This window comes from Heloderma suspectum, chromosome 16 (genome assembly GCF_057233095.1).
Source record: "Heloderma suspectum isolate Gila_16-S chromosome 16, 16-S_ref, whole genome shotgun sequence".
In the NCBI taxonomy this organism is placed as follows: domain Eukaryota; kingdom Metazoa; phylum Chordata; class Lepidosauria; order Squamata; family Helodermatidae; genus Heloderma; species Heloderma suspectum.
The window spans coordinates 8,693,081-8,705,344 of NC_139473.1; the positions used below are offsets into that span (position 1 = coordinate 8,693,081).

At 46.4% G+C, this 12,264-nt stretch overlaps 1 protein-coding gene across 3 annotated transcripts in view; it reads right to left on the bottom strand.

The window, feature by feature from the left end:
* Positions 1-12,264, bottom strand: part of HNF1B (HNF1 homeobox B) — a 77,523-nt gene that overhangs the window by 22,433 nt on the left and 42,826 nt on the right. For all 3 annotated transcript variants that reach the window (XM_084823313.1, XM_084823312.1, XM_084823314.1), the window contains exon 5: positions 1,735-1,904. In XM_084823313.1, coding sequence (XP_084679439.1) covers positions 1,735-1,904 — 170 coding nt within the window. The remainder of the gene's footprint in view (positions 1-1,734; positions 1,905-12,264) is intronic.

Here is a 12,264-nt window from a genome sequence, read left to right on the forward strand (position 1 = left end):
GCATGGGATTGTAGACTAAAGCCCCAAACAAGTGTATTTTAATAAATAGCAAGCGCCCCACACTGAAACAGACTGGGGGTGTGGGCAGCGTCTCCTACTTGCAATCGGAGGAAAACTCCAATGAGCGCTTTCCTCCCATTGCGAATAGTGGGTATCCCCCCCACCCCCACAATTCAGATAGGGCCATGGAGTGTGTGAATGGTTAAAGCCTCTCCCACGATCCTGATCTGGTGTGCCTCCCTCCCCATATTTGTTTTGTAAGAACAGCCATGCAAGGGCTAAAGACACAAAAACCGTCACATCTAGTCTCGCCCTAACACAGAGCATTTGTAGTAACGGTAATAATTCTATTGCTAAGTTATAAGCCCTAACAAAAACCGAAGGGACATTCAGGGTTGAGCAACAAATTTAGCTGTCAATTTCGTGGCTGGCACTGGGGCAGGCAAAGTAACATAGTTTTCACTATTAAACAACAGGAAACGTACAAGATCATTAGGTGTAACAAAATTCTTCCTAAAGTCAGACAAGTATTTTTCATGTGGATCTTTATAAAAAGGACATTCAGTAACAGAATGGCCAATATCCTCACTCAGATTTTTACAAACAATGGCAATTTTTTATAATGCCCTCCTAAGAAAGGAGGCATAACATTAAGCATGTTTGTAGTGGAACAGCCAGCCTGCCGATTCTCAAAGGTCTCCCAAATACAGTTGCCACTATTATTATTTTTCCTAAGAGGGAGAAAACCTCTGTCCCATTATTACTGCATGATAGGGCAAAATCCAACAGGGGCAGCTTTCCCGGCAATGATGGGGAAACCCGCTCCTGTTGAGTTCCTGTATACTGTGATAAGAACATATGTTTCTTTTCTCTTTTTCTTTTTTATTGATTTGTGGTTGGATTATTTTACTGACTGAAATTTGTAAGCGGCCCTAGATTGTTTTTAACAAGATAGACTGGGATATAATTTTTAAAAATAAATAAAGTCAATCTTGAGCACAGCCATGCCTTTGCCAGTCAAGCGCTTTGATCCAGCAGGGAGTATACATAACCCTTTAAAAAAGCTGAAATTCTGGCGATCCATCATTTGACAGGGAGAAGGGTGAATCTAGTCCCCGCTATACTCCCAACTGGCAGGATTTCCATTTCATTTACAGGGTGTACATGCGTACAGCCCCAGCTTTTGGATCAGGAAAGGGTGTTTACAACATCAGTTTTATTTCATTTGGCCTCATTGATCCTCCAAACGATTTCATTTCTTTAGATTGTGAGCCCATTGGGGACAGAACTAAAACACCGTTGTAAGCTGCTCTGGAGTTCATGAGATACAGCGGGATATAAATCATCTCTCTCTCTCTCTCTCAATGGGAATGTTGTCAATGGAGAAGAGCAAACAGAGATCCATCCCATCATTCCACTTTGGGAGGCTTTCAATCAATACACCGAGAACGTCTCTGTGTCACATTTATTGGCATGTTTCAAAGCCTATGCCATTACCCACTGCCATGGAAAGGTAAGGTCAGAGCACCGACTTTTACTGAGCGTACTCGGGGTTTTTCCCTCCACATCTCCACAAATGCTTCCTTGTTCAGTATAGGTCTTGTGCAAAAAAAAACAACAACCCCAATACCCAGACAGTTTCCAAAAAGTAGAAAAAGAAAGTCTTGTTTGCTTTGCCTGCTAAGCCATCTTATCTTATCAGCACCTCAGCTACAATAGGCCAGGTGTACTCACCATTTTGCCATCCGGTGAAAGCAGGCTGTGGCTGTGGCCTGGATCCAGACCGGCTGGAGACACTTGCTGCAGGACAGCCTGACTGGTGGTCACCATGGAGCTGTTCCCGTGGTGACTAATGGTGGAGGAGGAAGTGACTTCATTGCTCCCTGGTTGGCTGTAGCGGACTCCTGGGGAGAAGAAATAATAATGATAATACTAATAATAATTTTATTTGTGATATTTATATCTTGGCAGCCAAGAAGCTGCAGTCTCACCACATCAAGAATTATGATGTACTAGAAATCTAACCCTATTCGATATGGGTGGTCAACCTTTTTAGCATATGGTAGATATGGTTTGTTCTTAATAGCTTTCTTGAGTTTAAAAAAAAAATTTTTTTTATTTAAATCAAAGTTTTGTATTAGGAAAGGTTTCTTTCTTTTTAACATTGTAAAGGCCTATGGCCATACACAATAAAGTTTATAAGTCTCTATGATATTTATAAACCACTAAATATAATAAAATCTCTAAGGGAGCCATCCTTTGGCCACTAGGAGCGGCCATAGGATATGTCGGTTTCCGGGAACCGACCATCCTCCCCTTCTGCGCTGCTTCACAGACAGCACAGAACACCCCCGCACTCCGTGCTCAGAAGAGGAGCACAGAGCGGCCAAAACGGGGCGTTCCGGGGCGGGTAAGGCAGAAATGCCGGTACAACACATTCTATGTGTTGTCCGGCAGTCTCCTCCCCTACTCCACCTTCCCGTGGCTAGACAGCCAAAATTACTCCACCTTCCCGTGGCTAGACAGCGCCCAATACGCTATTTGCGTTCCCCTTTCTTTTCTTCATCTTAGTCTACGTAAATATTTACGTAGACTAAGACGAAGAAAAATAAGGAACGCAAATGGCAGCGGCCATAGCCGCCGCCATTTGCGTACGCGGGTTGTTGGTTTTTTTTACCCAGAGCCCTCTGTGGCCAGAAATCCGGCTGCGGACGGCCCTGGCCTGGGCCTGGCTGGCTGCTCCGCGGAGCCGCTGTGGAGCACAGCCAACTGTCAAGGATTCCAGGCAGGAGGACTGGATCACCTCCCCCCCCCGTCGAGGATTCCGGGGGGGTGGCGGAACGCCTCCCCCCCCATGAATAGAATCCGCGAAAAGGTAAGTGACTTTCATACATCCCTAGCGCTCGTCACTCACTTTTTTTGTGCATCCTTTAGATGACATCATCAACCTCCAGGACCCCTCCTGTGCTTTCTGGCCATTATAGCAGTGTAATTCTCAACAGGGAAAATGCAATAAGAGATTTTATCACGCTTTGAAATGCGATAAATTTCCAGTGGATTTCTGGAATCCTGCTTTACCACGGCACCATCTAGTGGCTGTATAATGAAACATAGAATTTGCCCAGAAATAAGAAACCTGGAAACAACCATGTGTAAAGGAGACGATCTTAATCCCGCAAGGAAACTGGAAGCAGAAGCCCCGGTAAGGGTGCAGGATTTTAACCTCGTTTGGAGAAGCTCACAGTGACTGGCCCTCAAAGTCAACCAATGAGCTTCATGGCTGAGTGGAGATTTGAACCTGGGGGTCTTCCCAGTTCTAGTTTGACACTCCATTGTCTACACCAAACAGGCTCATAACAACAAGAGTAGGTGCCTGTCTGGAGTCATAAGGCCTGTCATTGGGCTGTTTGGGGGGTTCTCCTGCTTAGGTTTTTTCTGAAAAGTTTTTTATACCTTTGCAAACACTGGGCCTTCCCCAAGCCCCAAAACCTCTTTCTTGTGCATGGGTGGTGTCGCATCAGCATCACACCTGAATATCAGAAATCGAGGGAATGATAAGAAGAGCCCTGCTGGATCAGACAAAAGGCACATCTAGTCTACTGTTTCCAACAGTGGGAAGCCAGGTGTTTCCGGGAAGCCCGTGAGCAGCCCTCCCCTGCTGTTTGGCCCCTAGCAGCTGATATTCAGAAGTACACTATCCTTGACTATGGAGGTTCCATGCCTCTCAGGAATGTCATTGTTCAGGCTGTTCATTACCATCCGATTTTAAGAGAGTCACTAATAAGGTCTAAAAATGGATGCAGTGTGGCATAGTGGTTGGAGTGTCAAACTAGGTCCAGAGAGCACTGGATTTGAATCCCCATTCAGCCACAAATGTTTCGGGGTGTTCTTGGGCCAGTCACTATCCGTTGGTCTAACCTAACTCACAGGGTTGTTGTGAGGATAAAAGGCAGGGCGGAGAACCACGTACACTGCCTAGAGCCCCTTGGAGGAGCGGTGGGATTATAATATCTCAGTAAGTACATAGTGTTTGCCCTTGAAAAAAACAGTGCTTTGGTTTTCAAGAAGAAAAAAAAGGATGATGTCAGAGTGACTCTGAGCATGCACAGACTGCTTTTCCTGAACGAAAATATATAGAGCCATAGACTCATACGGCCTGTTCACAGTGGCTGAACTGTGAACTGAGAAATCTCCAGTACAAATCTAATCTCTGCTTTGAATGCACAAGGGGACCACTCTCTCTCAGGGATAATAATGCTGGCCTACCTTACACAGCTGTTGTCATCCCTGTCCTACACAAAGCATATTTGTGCTACAGCAGCTCTCTCTGAGCTTTGCAGGACAAAGCCATGTGCTGAATGTTTGGTACACACATACTCCATTCAGGATGAATGAGGAATTAGCTCCTCATAGTGGGATGCTGAGCAAACAGCACGTACCAGCAACTTTCAAAAGACAGTACTTCACCCCCCAAACTGCCCTTGGTCCATGTTCCAAAGTTGTTGTTTTTGAGATTATGTGCCATGTTGTGGCTTTCTGCGATGTTCACAACCACAGTGCACAAGCCTGTAGCATCTAATACCAGGCAGAAATTCACCATCCAGGTAATATTCATTTTTACTTAAAAAAAAATCCATCCCATAAAGTTGCAACAATTAGTTCAAGGTCAGGACTGTGATAAAGCACATGTTTTCAAATCATTTCCAGAAGTGTTGAAAGACGCCTTATGAAAATCAGGCACCAATTTCATTTATGACTTACTTACCATATTTATAGATTACAGTTTTGTTTCATTTGCAAGTTCCAACTCCCACCGCCTCTCATCTCTGCTGCTACCTCCGAGACTGGAAATGGAAGCGGGGATAAAAAGTGGCAGGACTCACCCACACGGGGGGCTAGAGCACCTGCTTTTCCCCATGCACAGGTGAGTCCTAACCTGTGCATGGGGAATTTATGAGAATTGGTTGTATATTTAGCACACCTAGATAGATGGATGGACGGACGGACGGACGGACAGACAGACAGAGTTTCCTATAACCAATATTGTTTGGATCCTAACTCCTGCCTCTGATTGGAGACAGCAGTGTGGATGCCCTAAACCGTGCCCCCTGGAGGAACTCCAAGAGGCAGCACAGGCCGGGTTGGGATGCTCTGTGGGCCAGGGGTTCTGCAACCCTGGTGTAATGCATGTTCACCACTTTTCTTCCCAGAGCATGTCATTAATTATGTCAGGTACAAGCCAAATAGAAACTAAGGTTCTCCAGCCCAAATTCCAGTCCCACAAATCTCGACGTTTCCCGTGCTAGGAATGTATTCAATACACGCCAGCAATTGTGAGAAAAAGAGGTGCTGCATCTTGTTCAACAGGTGCACTTGGAAGGTATGAAGTGATTCATTGTACACATGTTTAACTTAGTTAAAAATAAATGTTCAGAACCTTCAGAGACAACCACAGGGCACCCTGGATGCCACACTGCAAAGTGCATCAGGCAGATCAGAAATAATTAACCAAGGAAGCCAGCTGGGAAAGAAAATGCCTTTTGTCAGTCCCGGGGCTCAAAGATAAATTTGGTATGAAGCGCCATGCACCACAAACCAAACGCGTCGTTAGAAAGCAAGACACAGAAAAGATGCAGTCTGGGCATCAGGTAATACTGGAGTAAATGGGCAAAGAGTCTGACTTCATAGGAGGCGGCTTCCCATGCTCCTACAGGAAGGACTGTAGCTCAGAGCAAGAGCTGCAGAAAGACCCAGATCCAGTCCCCGGCACCTTCAGGTGGAGCTCGGAAAGGCCTCTCATAGGAAGCTGGCTTACACTGAGTCCATCTAGTCCGGTATTGACACTGATTGGGAGTGGCTCTCCAGGTCCACCCCAGCCTGATCCTTTAGCTGGAGGAGCCAGGACTGTGGCCTTCTACATGGTCCCCCAGTTATGGTCCCTCCCCGTGACATGCACCCAAATGTAATCTCAGCATCACTTCACTGTGTACTGCTATGTATGTACCATCTGCTAACCCAGAGGAGGGGAGCATTTTTTCTGTCAGAGGCCACATGTCAGTGATGGGCAGGAGCAGAGCCAAAAGTGGACAACCACCCCTTTTCTCTCTTTGTCTCTTTCTACTACCTCCTTTTTGTCTCTGTCATCCCCTTTCTCTCTCTCTCTCTCTCTCTCTCTCTCTCTCTATCTCTGACACCTCTTTCTCCCCCCCTCTCTTCCAATCCTTCTCTCTCTGTCACCCCTCCTCTCTCTCTTTCTCTCTCTCTCTCTCTCTCTGACACCTCTTTCTCCCCCCCTCTCTTCCAATCCTTCTCTCTCTGTCACCCCTCCTCTCTCTCTTTCTCTCTCTCTCTCTGACACCTCTTTCTCCCCCTCTCTCTTCCAATCCTTCTCTCTCTGTCAACCCTCCTCTCTCTCTCTCTCTGACACCTCTTTCTCCCCCTCTCTCTTCCAATCCTTCTCTCTCTGTCACCCCTCCTCTCTCTCTCTCTCTGACACCTCTTTCTCCCCCTCTCTCTTCCAATCCTTCTCTCTCTGTCACCCCTCCTCTCTCTCTCTCTCTCTCTCTCTGACACCTCTTTCTCCCCCTCTCTCTTCCAATCCTTCTCTCTCTGTCACCCCTCCTCTCTCTCTCTCTCTCTCTCTGACACCTCTTTCTCCCCCTCTCTCTTCCAATCCTTCTCTCTCTGTCACCCCTCCTCTCTCTCTCTCTCTCTGACACCTCTTTCTCCCCCTCTCTCTTCCAATCCTTCTCTCTCTCTCTCTCTCTCTCTTTTGACACCCCTCTTTTCTCGTTCTGGCACCCATTTTCTTTCTCTATTTCTGACACCCCCTTTCCCTTCTTGCTCAGAGGGCTGCCATGGAAGGGGCAGATCATTCTTGTCAGAGCTCTGAACTGATGGTTTGGAGAGGGCTTTTAAAATTAGCCAGAGGGCCATGTGAAATTAGGCAAAGGAGGGCAGCAGATTGGCCACCCTGTGCTACTAGAACCTAGATATCAGCTAGCTTCTGTAGCAAACAGGGAGCCTGGATTAGATAGACTCTTGGTCTCATACAGTAGGGCTCTCCCTATGAATGCATCTGATAAACATTGAACCACTCATGCCATTCAAATCCACTGCATTGATTTCAGCCCTGAATATATGGTTGAATGCATAGAGCCAATGTTGCCAACTCGCTGAGAGGACTTCTTCTCAAGATGTCTTTGGCTCCCTCTCTTTTCCCATCCCTGATAATGGAAGAATGCTCTCTGACAAATGGACATTTGCCAGCACAAGTGGACGTCCCGGACGCGAACAGGGTAAACATTGCTCAACCTGAAGCAGTGTCACCCGCATTCTTGGGCTGTATTCCTAACCTCATGCAAAGGGTGCCCAGACTCGGGGCAGATCAGAAAATCTGAAACATTGTTTGAACAATGGGAGGGAAGATAATATGAACAAAGGGAGTCGGGTCTTTGTGGGCTGGGGTTTGTTTTTTCTTTAAAAGAAACATAAATAAAACCGATGCCTTCATTTTCCTCCTCCCCACACAATTCACACGGACTTTGCAAATTAAAAATTAGAGTTTGTGCTAAGGAATGTGATCGAGAGAGAGAGAGAGAGAGAGAGAGAATATATCCGTCTAAGGAGGGATAATTAGAGCTTTGTGGCACCATCCATAAATTATTTATTTGTTACATTTATGTCCTGCCTTTTTTCGTCCAAGGAGTCCAAGGTGGTGTACACGACCTTCTTCCTCTCCATTTTATCCTCTTGCAAGGAACCCAAGGTGGCTTACATAACCTTCCTCCTCCTCCTCTCCAGTTTATCCTTACAACAACCTTGTGAGGTAGATTAGGCTGAGGATCAATGACTGGCTCAAAGTCACCCACATGAGCTTCATGGCCGAGTGGAGACTAGAACCCAGGATGCCTAATTCCCAGTCCAACACTCTAACCACTCCTTTAATTAATATATATGAATAATAATGATATATTTACTATTAATAATTTAATAATACATTTTACTATTAAATAATGTGAAACATTAGGCCTCTGGCTCTTCTTGTGAGAATTCTTCCCTCCCACATTATATGGTAAATTTTTAAGCCCCCTCAGCCTAAAATTTCTAGCTATCGGCTTAGTTAAAGTGTAAATCCCCTTTTCCTTGATCCTGTTCTCTGATCTCCTGTGGTTTTTAATCTGGTGTTGTGTTTTATATCTTGATTTATGTTTTAAAAACAACATACTACATGTTTTAAAAAGCAAGTGGAATGCATCGTCAACTGGGTCTTATCTTGGATTCCCACCAACCACACGCTGTTCTTGGAGTGGCATTGGTTTGGTGGGAAACCAGCATATCAATAGAGGAATAAACAAATTATACTCTAATTGGTTTTTAAAAAATTGAGAGCCACTGCAGCAAGCTGGGATGGTAAAAGATTCCCTTGCTGCTCATGTCTTAGGATAATGTATAGCGCAAAGGATGTTGAATGTGGTTTATGGAAAACCTGGTCATAGCAGCCATTGAAAACTCCAGCCTATTGTTCACTCTTTTCCCCTGCCGCAGCTTGAGACAGCCCCAGTGTAAAGAAATTTAATTCTTCCCTGCGTGTTCCCTCCCATTAACTCTTGGGCCGACAGAAACCTGCCCATGAATGCCCTCCGGTCTGCGTGACTAGGCCGTGCTTCGTGGATACAGCTTTACTAGAGTTGCAGACGGAATATAAAAGTCTGTTTACGGGACCTGGCCTATTGTTGCCGACACCGGGTTGCAGAGCCCATGAAATGCCTTTATGAGCTTTGCCGTGGTGTTTTTTTTTTTGCTGCCAGTTCCAACCTGAGCCCAGAAAATGCCAGCGTCCAACCATGTGGGCTCGCTCAACAACTTTCAAAGGCAGGCTCCGCCTCAAGCTGGGCTTGAGGGAGACGAAATTGTTACGTGAGGAAGCGATGTGCCAGTGGTGTAGAGTCATGGTGGCTAAGTGTGAACTAGGAAGTCTCCCCTGCTGATCTTGTGCCAGCCACAAAAAGCCACAAAAAACGAGTGGGACTTTTGCAAAACAGCATTTTCTCAACTCCAGCCTCCTGCCTCCCACCCAATTTGCACTCTGGGGATAATGATACAGACCTACCTTGAAGGGTTCTCATAAAGATTACTGAAATAATGCATACGAAGCACTTTGAATGCACAAAATGCTACTATGGGCTTTTCTACCTGAGGCTGGCCCAGACAACAGAGGTGGTGAGAAGGTGGAGTAGGAGACACCACGGCCTACTTTCTCCCTGGCTTTCTGCCTGGCAAGCAAGCAAGTGGTAGCAATGATGAGAACGAGGAGGAGAAGCAAAAGCAGCTGGCGATGAGAAGATAGACTCATTGAGGGAGGGGACCCATTGTGGGTGACTTGCCCAACGGCTCTCAAAAGCCCAGAGACAGCACTGACTTTCTCTCTTTCTCTCTCCAGTTTCTCCATACCATGTTTAATTTTATAACCTTTATTATCATGTCTCCTTTTAGTTGTCTTTCTGCCCCGCACACACACACACACTGGGGCTGTTCACATAACACATTAACCCACATTCAGTGGTTGAGTGCGGGTTGTTTTGAACCATGGGCTGCCTGTTGTCTGAACACAGCCAGGCTGGCTTATTAACCATGCAGCGTGGCTTATTTTGCTTGAACAAGCCACCTTGAGAACCCATGGTTTGCTGTTGGATTGTTCAGGGTGGTTAACAAGCCACACTGCATGATTAACACACCACCCTGGCTGCGTACAAATAACACAATAACCCACCCTGTGGAAAACGTGCTGTGTTCAAACAACACACTAAGCCGTGGTTCAACAAACAACCCACGATTCAACAACAACCCACGCTCAACCACCGAGTGTGGGTTAACGTGTTGTGTGAACAGCCCCACTAAATTTAAAACCCCCTAAATGTGTTCTCCATTCCTTGTCGAGAAGGTGTTCCTACCCCCTTATCATATTGCCCTTTTCTGCTCCTTTTCCAGCTTTATGATACCCTTTTTAAGATGGGCCAACCAGTACCATACACAAATATTCCCACAATGACGCTGCCCCATAAAGGCATTACGATACTGTCTATTTTATATTCAGTCCCGTTTCTAATAGTGGATGTTTGTATTTTCAGTTTGGAAAGCACACACTGCAAGGAAAGGCAACCCTCACTCCCATGTATGCACACTCACACACCTCCCATCTGACTTTGGGGGAAAATTCCCTCCAACCCTCAAAAGCTGATCAACCAGACATTCCTGCCATCTTAACATCCCATCTCCAAGAAGGAATGGAATGGATTTGATGGATGGGAGGCTGCCACTCAAACCAGTGCTTGAAAGTGTTAATCTCTCTCAGCTGCCAAGGCGGAATCGTTTATGTCCATTATAAACCCGTTTACTGTCACTGCCCCCTCTCCCGCCCATTCGGATGGTGCCATAAAGCTCTAATTATCCCCAATAAAGCCAGAAAAGGTTCCTAAACAACATGTTGGCCTGATTCAACACTATAACGAGCACGAAAGTGTAAAATACGAGATTGGATGGGCCGTGCTGCTTTTGGCATTTGGGTCTGGCATGGGCATCCCAGTGGGGAGCAGGCCACAAAACCTTATCACACGGAACCACCTCGAGTCCAAAAAATCCCCAAACAAGTTTCTTCGAAAGATCTCAACATCCGAAGACACACGGAGAAGGGAGGCATGAAGAACAAGGCTCTCTGGATTTGATAAAGTAATGCAAACTGCGCAGAAGTCTCCAGTTTGGTTTACTTTGGTGTGTAGCATCGCTTGATTTGTAGAAAGAGAAATGCCAGGGTTGACACCTGTCAAGAAACACCACCCTCCTACCCGGAAACCTTTCATGCAATTTCTGGGGTGTTTTTACTCTCTGTGGCACTCTGTACTTCCTTGGGCGGTTGAAAGCAGATGCTGAGGCACAAATTAAGCCCTAGGGTATGTACCCTTATAGTCTCCAGGATGAGGACCCTAGAGAAACCTTAGCAGGCAAAAAGCTGGAGAAGGGGATGATATAATGACAAACAGAGCTTAAAAGTTAAGTTCAAATCAAGGACATCTCGGGTAATCAGGGACACTGAGACAGAGCTATGAACTAGGAAGCCCTGGTTCAAATCTCACTAGGAGGCCTTAGGCCTGTCACTGTTTTCTCAGCCACTCCCCTCCTCTGCATTAACAATCAGCATCATTCCTTCTATTACCAATGTCCAGCTGTGCGTGCCGTTACTTACGTTAGCCAAAATCGCACCACTCACGTAGTCCTCAGACCATCTTGTAAACTGTATATCGGGGTGCACAACCTTGTTGGTGTCAGCTGGGGTAAACACACACACGTGCACACGCGCAGAGGAGATGGTCTACTTTTGGGTTGCTGGAGGAGGTTAAAGCCTCCTCATTTCCTCAGCAACCCGGATCAGGACTGCTGCTTTCCCACCACCATTAGCGGCTGAAAAGCAGCAATCCTGGTAGTTTCAGGGTCACTAGGGGAGAGACGGGACTAAAGCTTCCCCCTAACAAACCCAAATGGGTGAGGCACGGGGGTACCTTAGAACAGCCTTCTTCAACCTGGCGCCTACCAGATGCATTGGACGACAACTCCTATCATCTCTACCCACTGATAATGCTGGTTGGGGCTGATGGGAGCATCTCTCCTATGAGAGAAGGTTACAACAGCCGGGATTATTTAGCTTGGAAAAAAGGAGGGTCAGGGGAGACAGGACAGAGGTCTACAAAATTATGCATGGGGTGGAGAAAGTGGGTAGGGAGACATTTTTCTCCCTCTCTCATAATACTAGAACCCAATGGGGTCATCCCATGAAGCTGATGGGTGGGAGATTCAGGACAGATCAAAGGAAGGAGTTGCTCACACAGCACATAGTTAAAACTATGGAACTCGCTTCCACAGGATGTAGTGATGGCCACCAGTTTGGATGGCTTTAAAGGGGGGTTGGACTAATTCCTGGAGGAGAAGGCTATCAATGGCTACTAGTCCTGATGGCTGTGTGCTACCTCCAGAACCAGAGACAGTGAGCCTATGTACACCAGTTGCTGGGGAACATGGGCGGGAGGGTGCTGTTGGTCTCATGCCCTGCTTGTGGGCTTCCCATAGGCAGCTGTTTGGCCACTGTGTGAACAGAATGCTGGACTAGATGGACCCTTGGTCTGATCCAGCAGGGCTTTTCTTACATTCTTATGAGTTGTAGTCCCAAAAATCTGGAGGGCACTAGGTTGGAGAAGGGGAGGTAGAATTTGA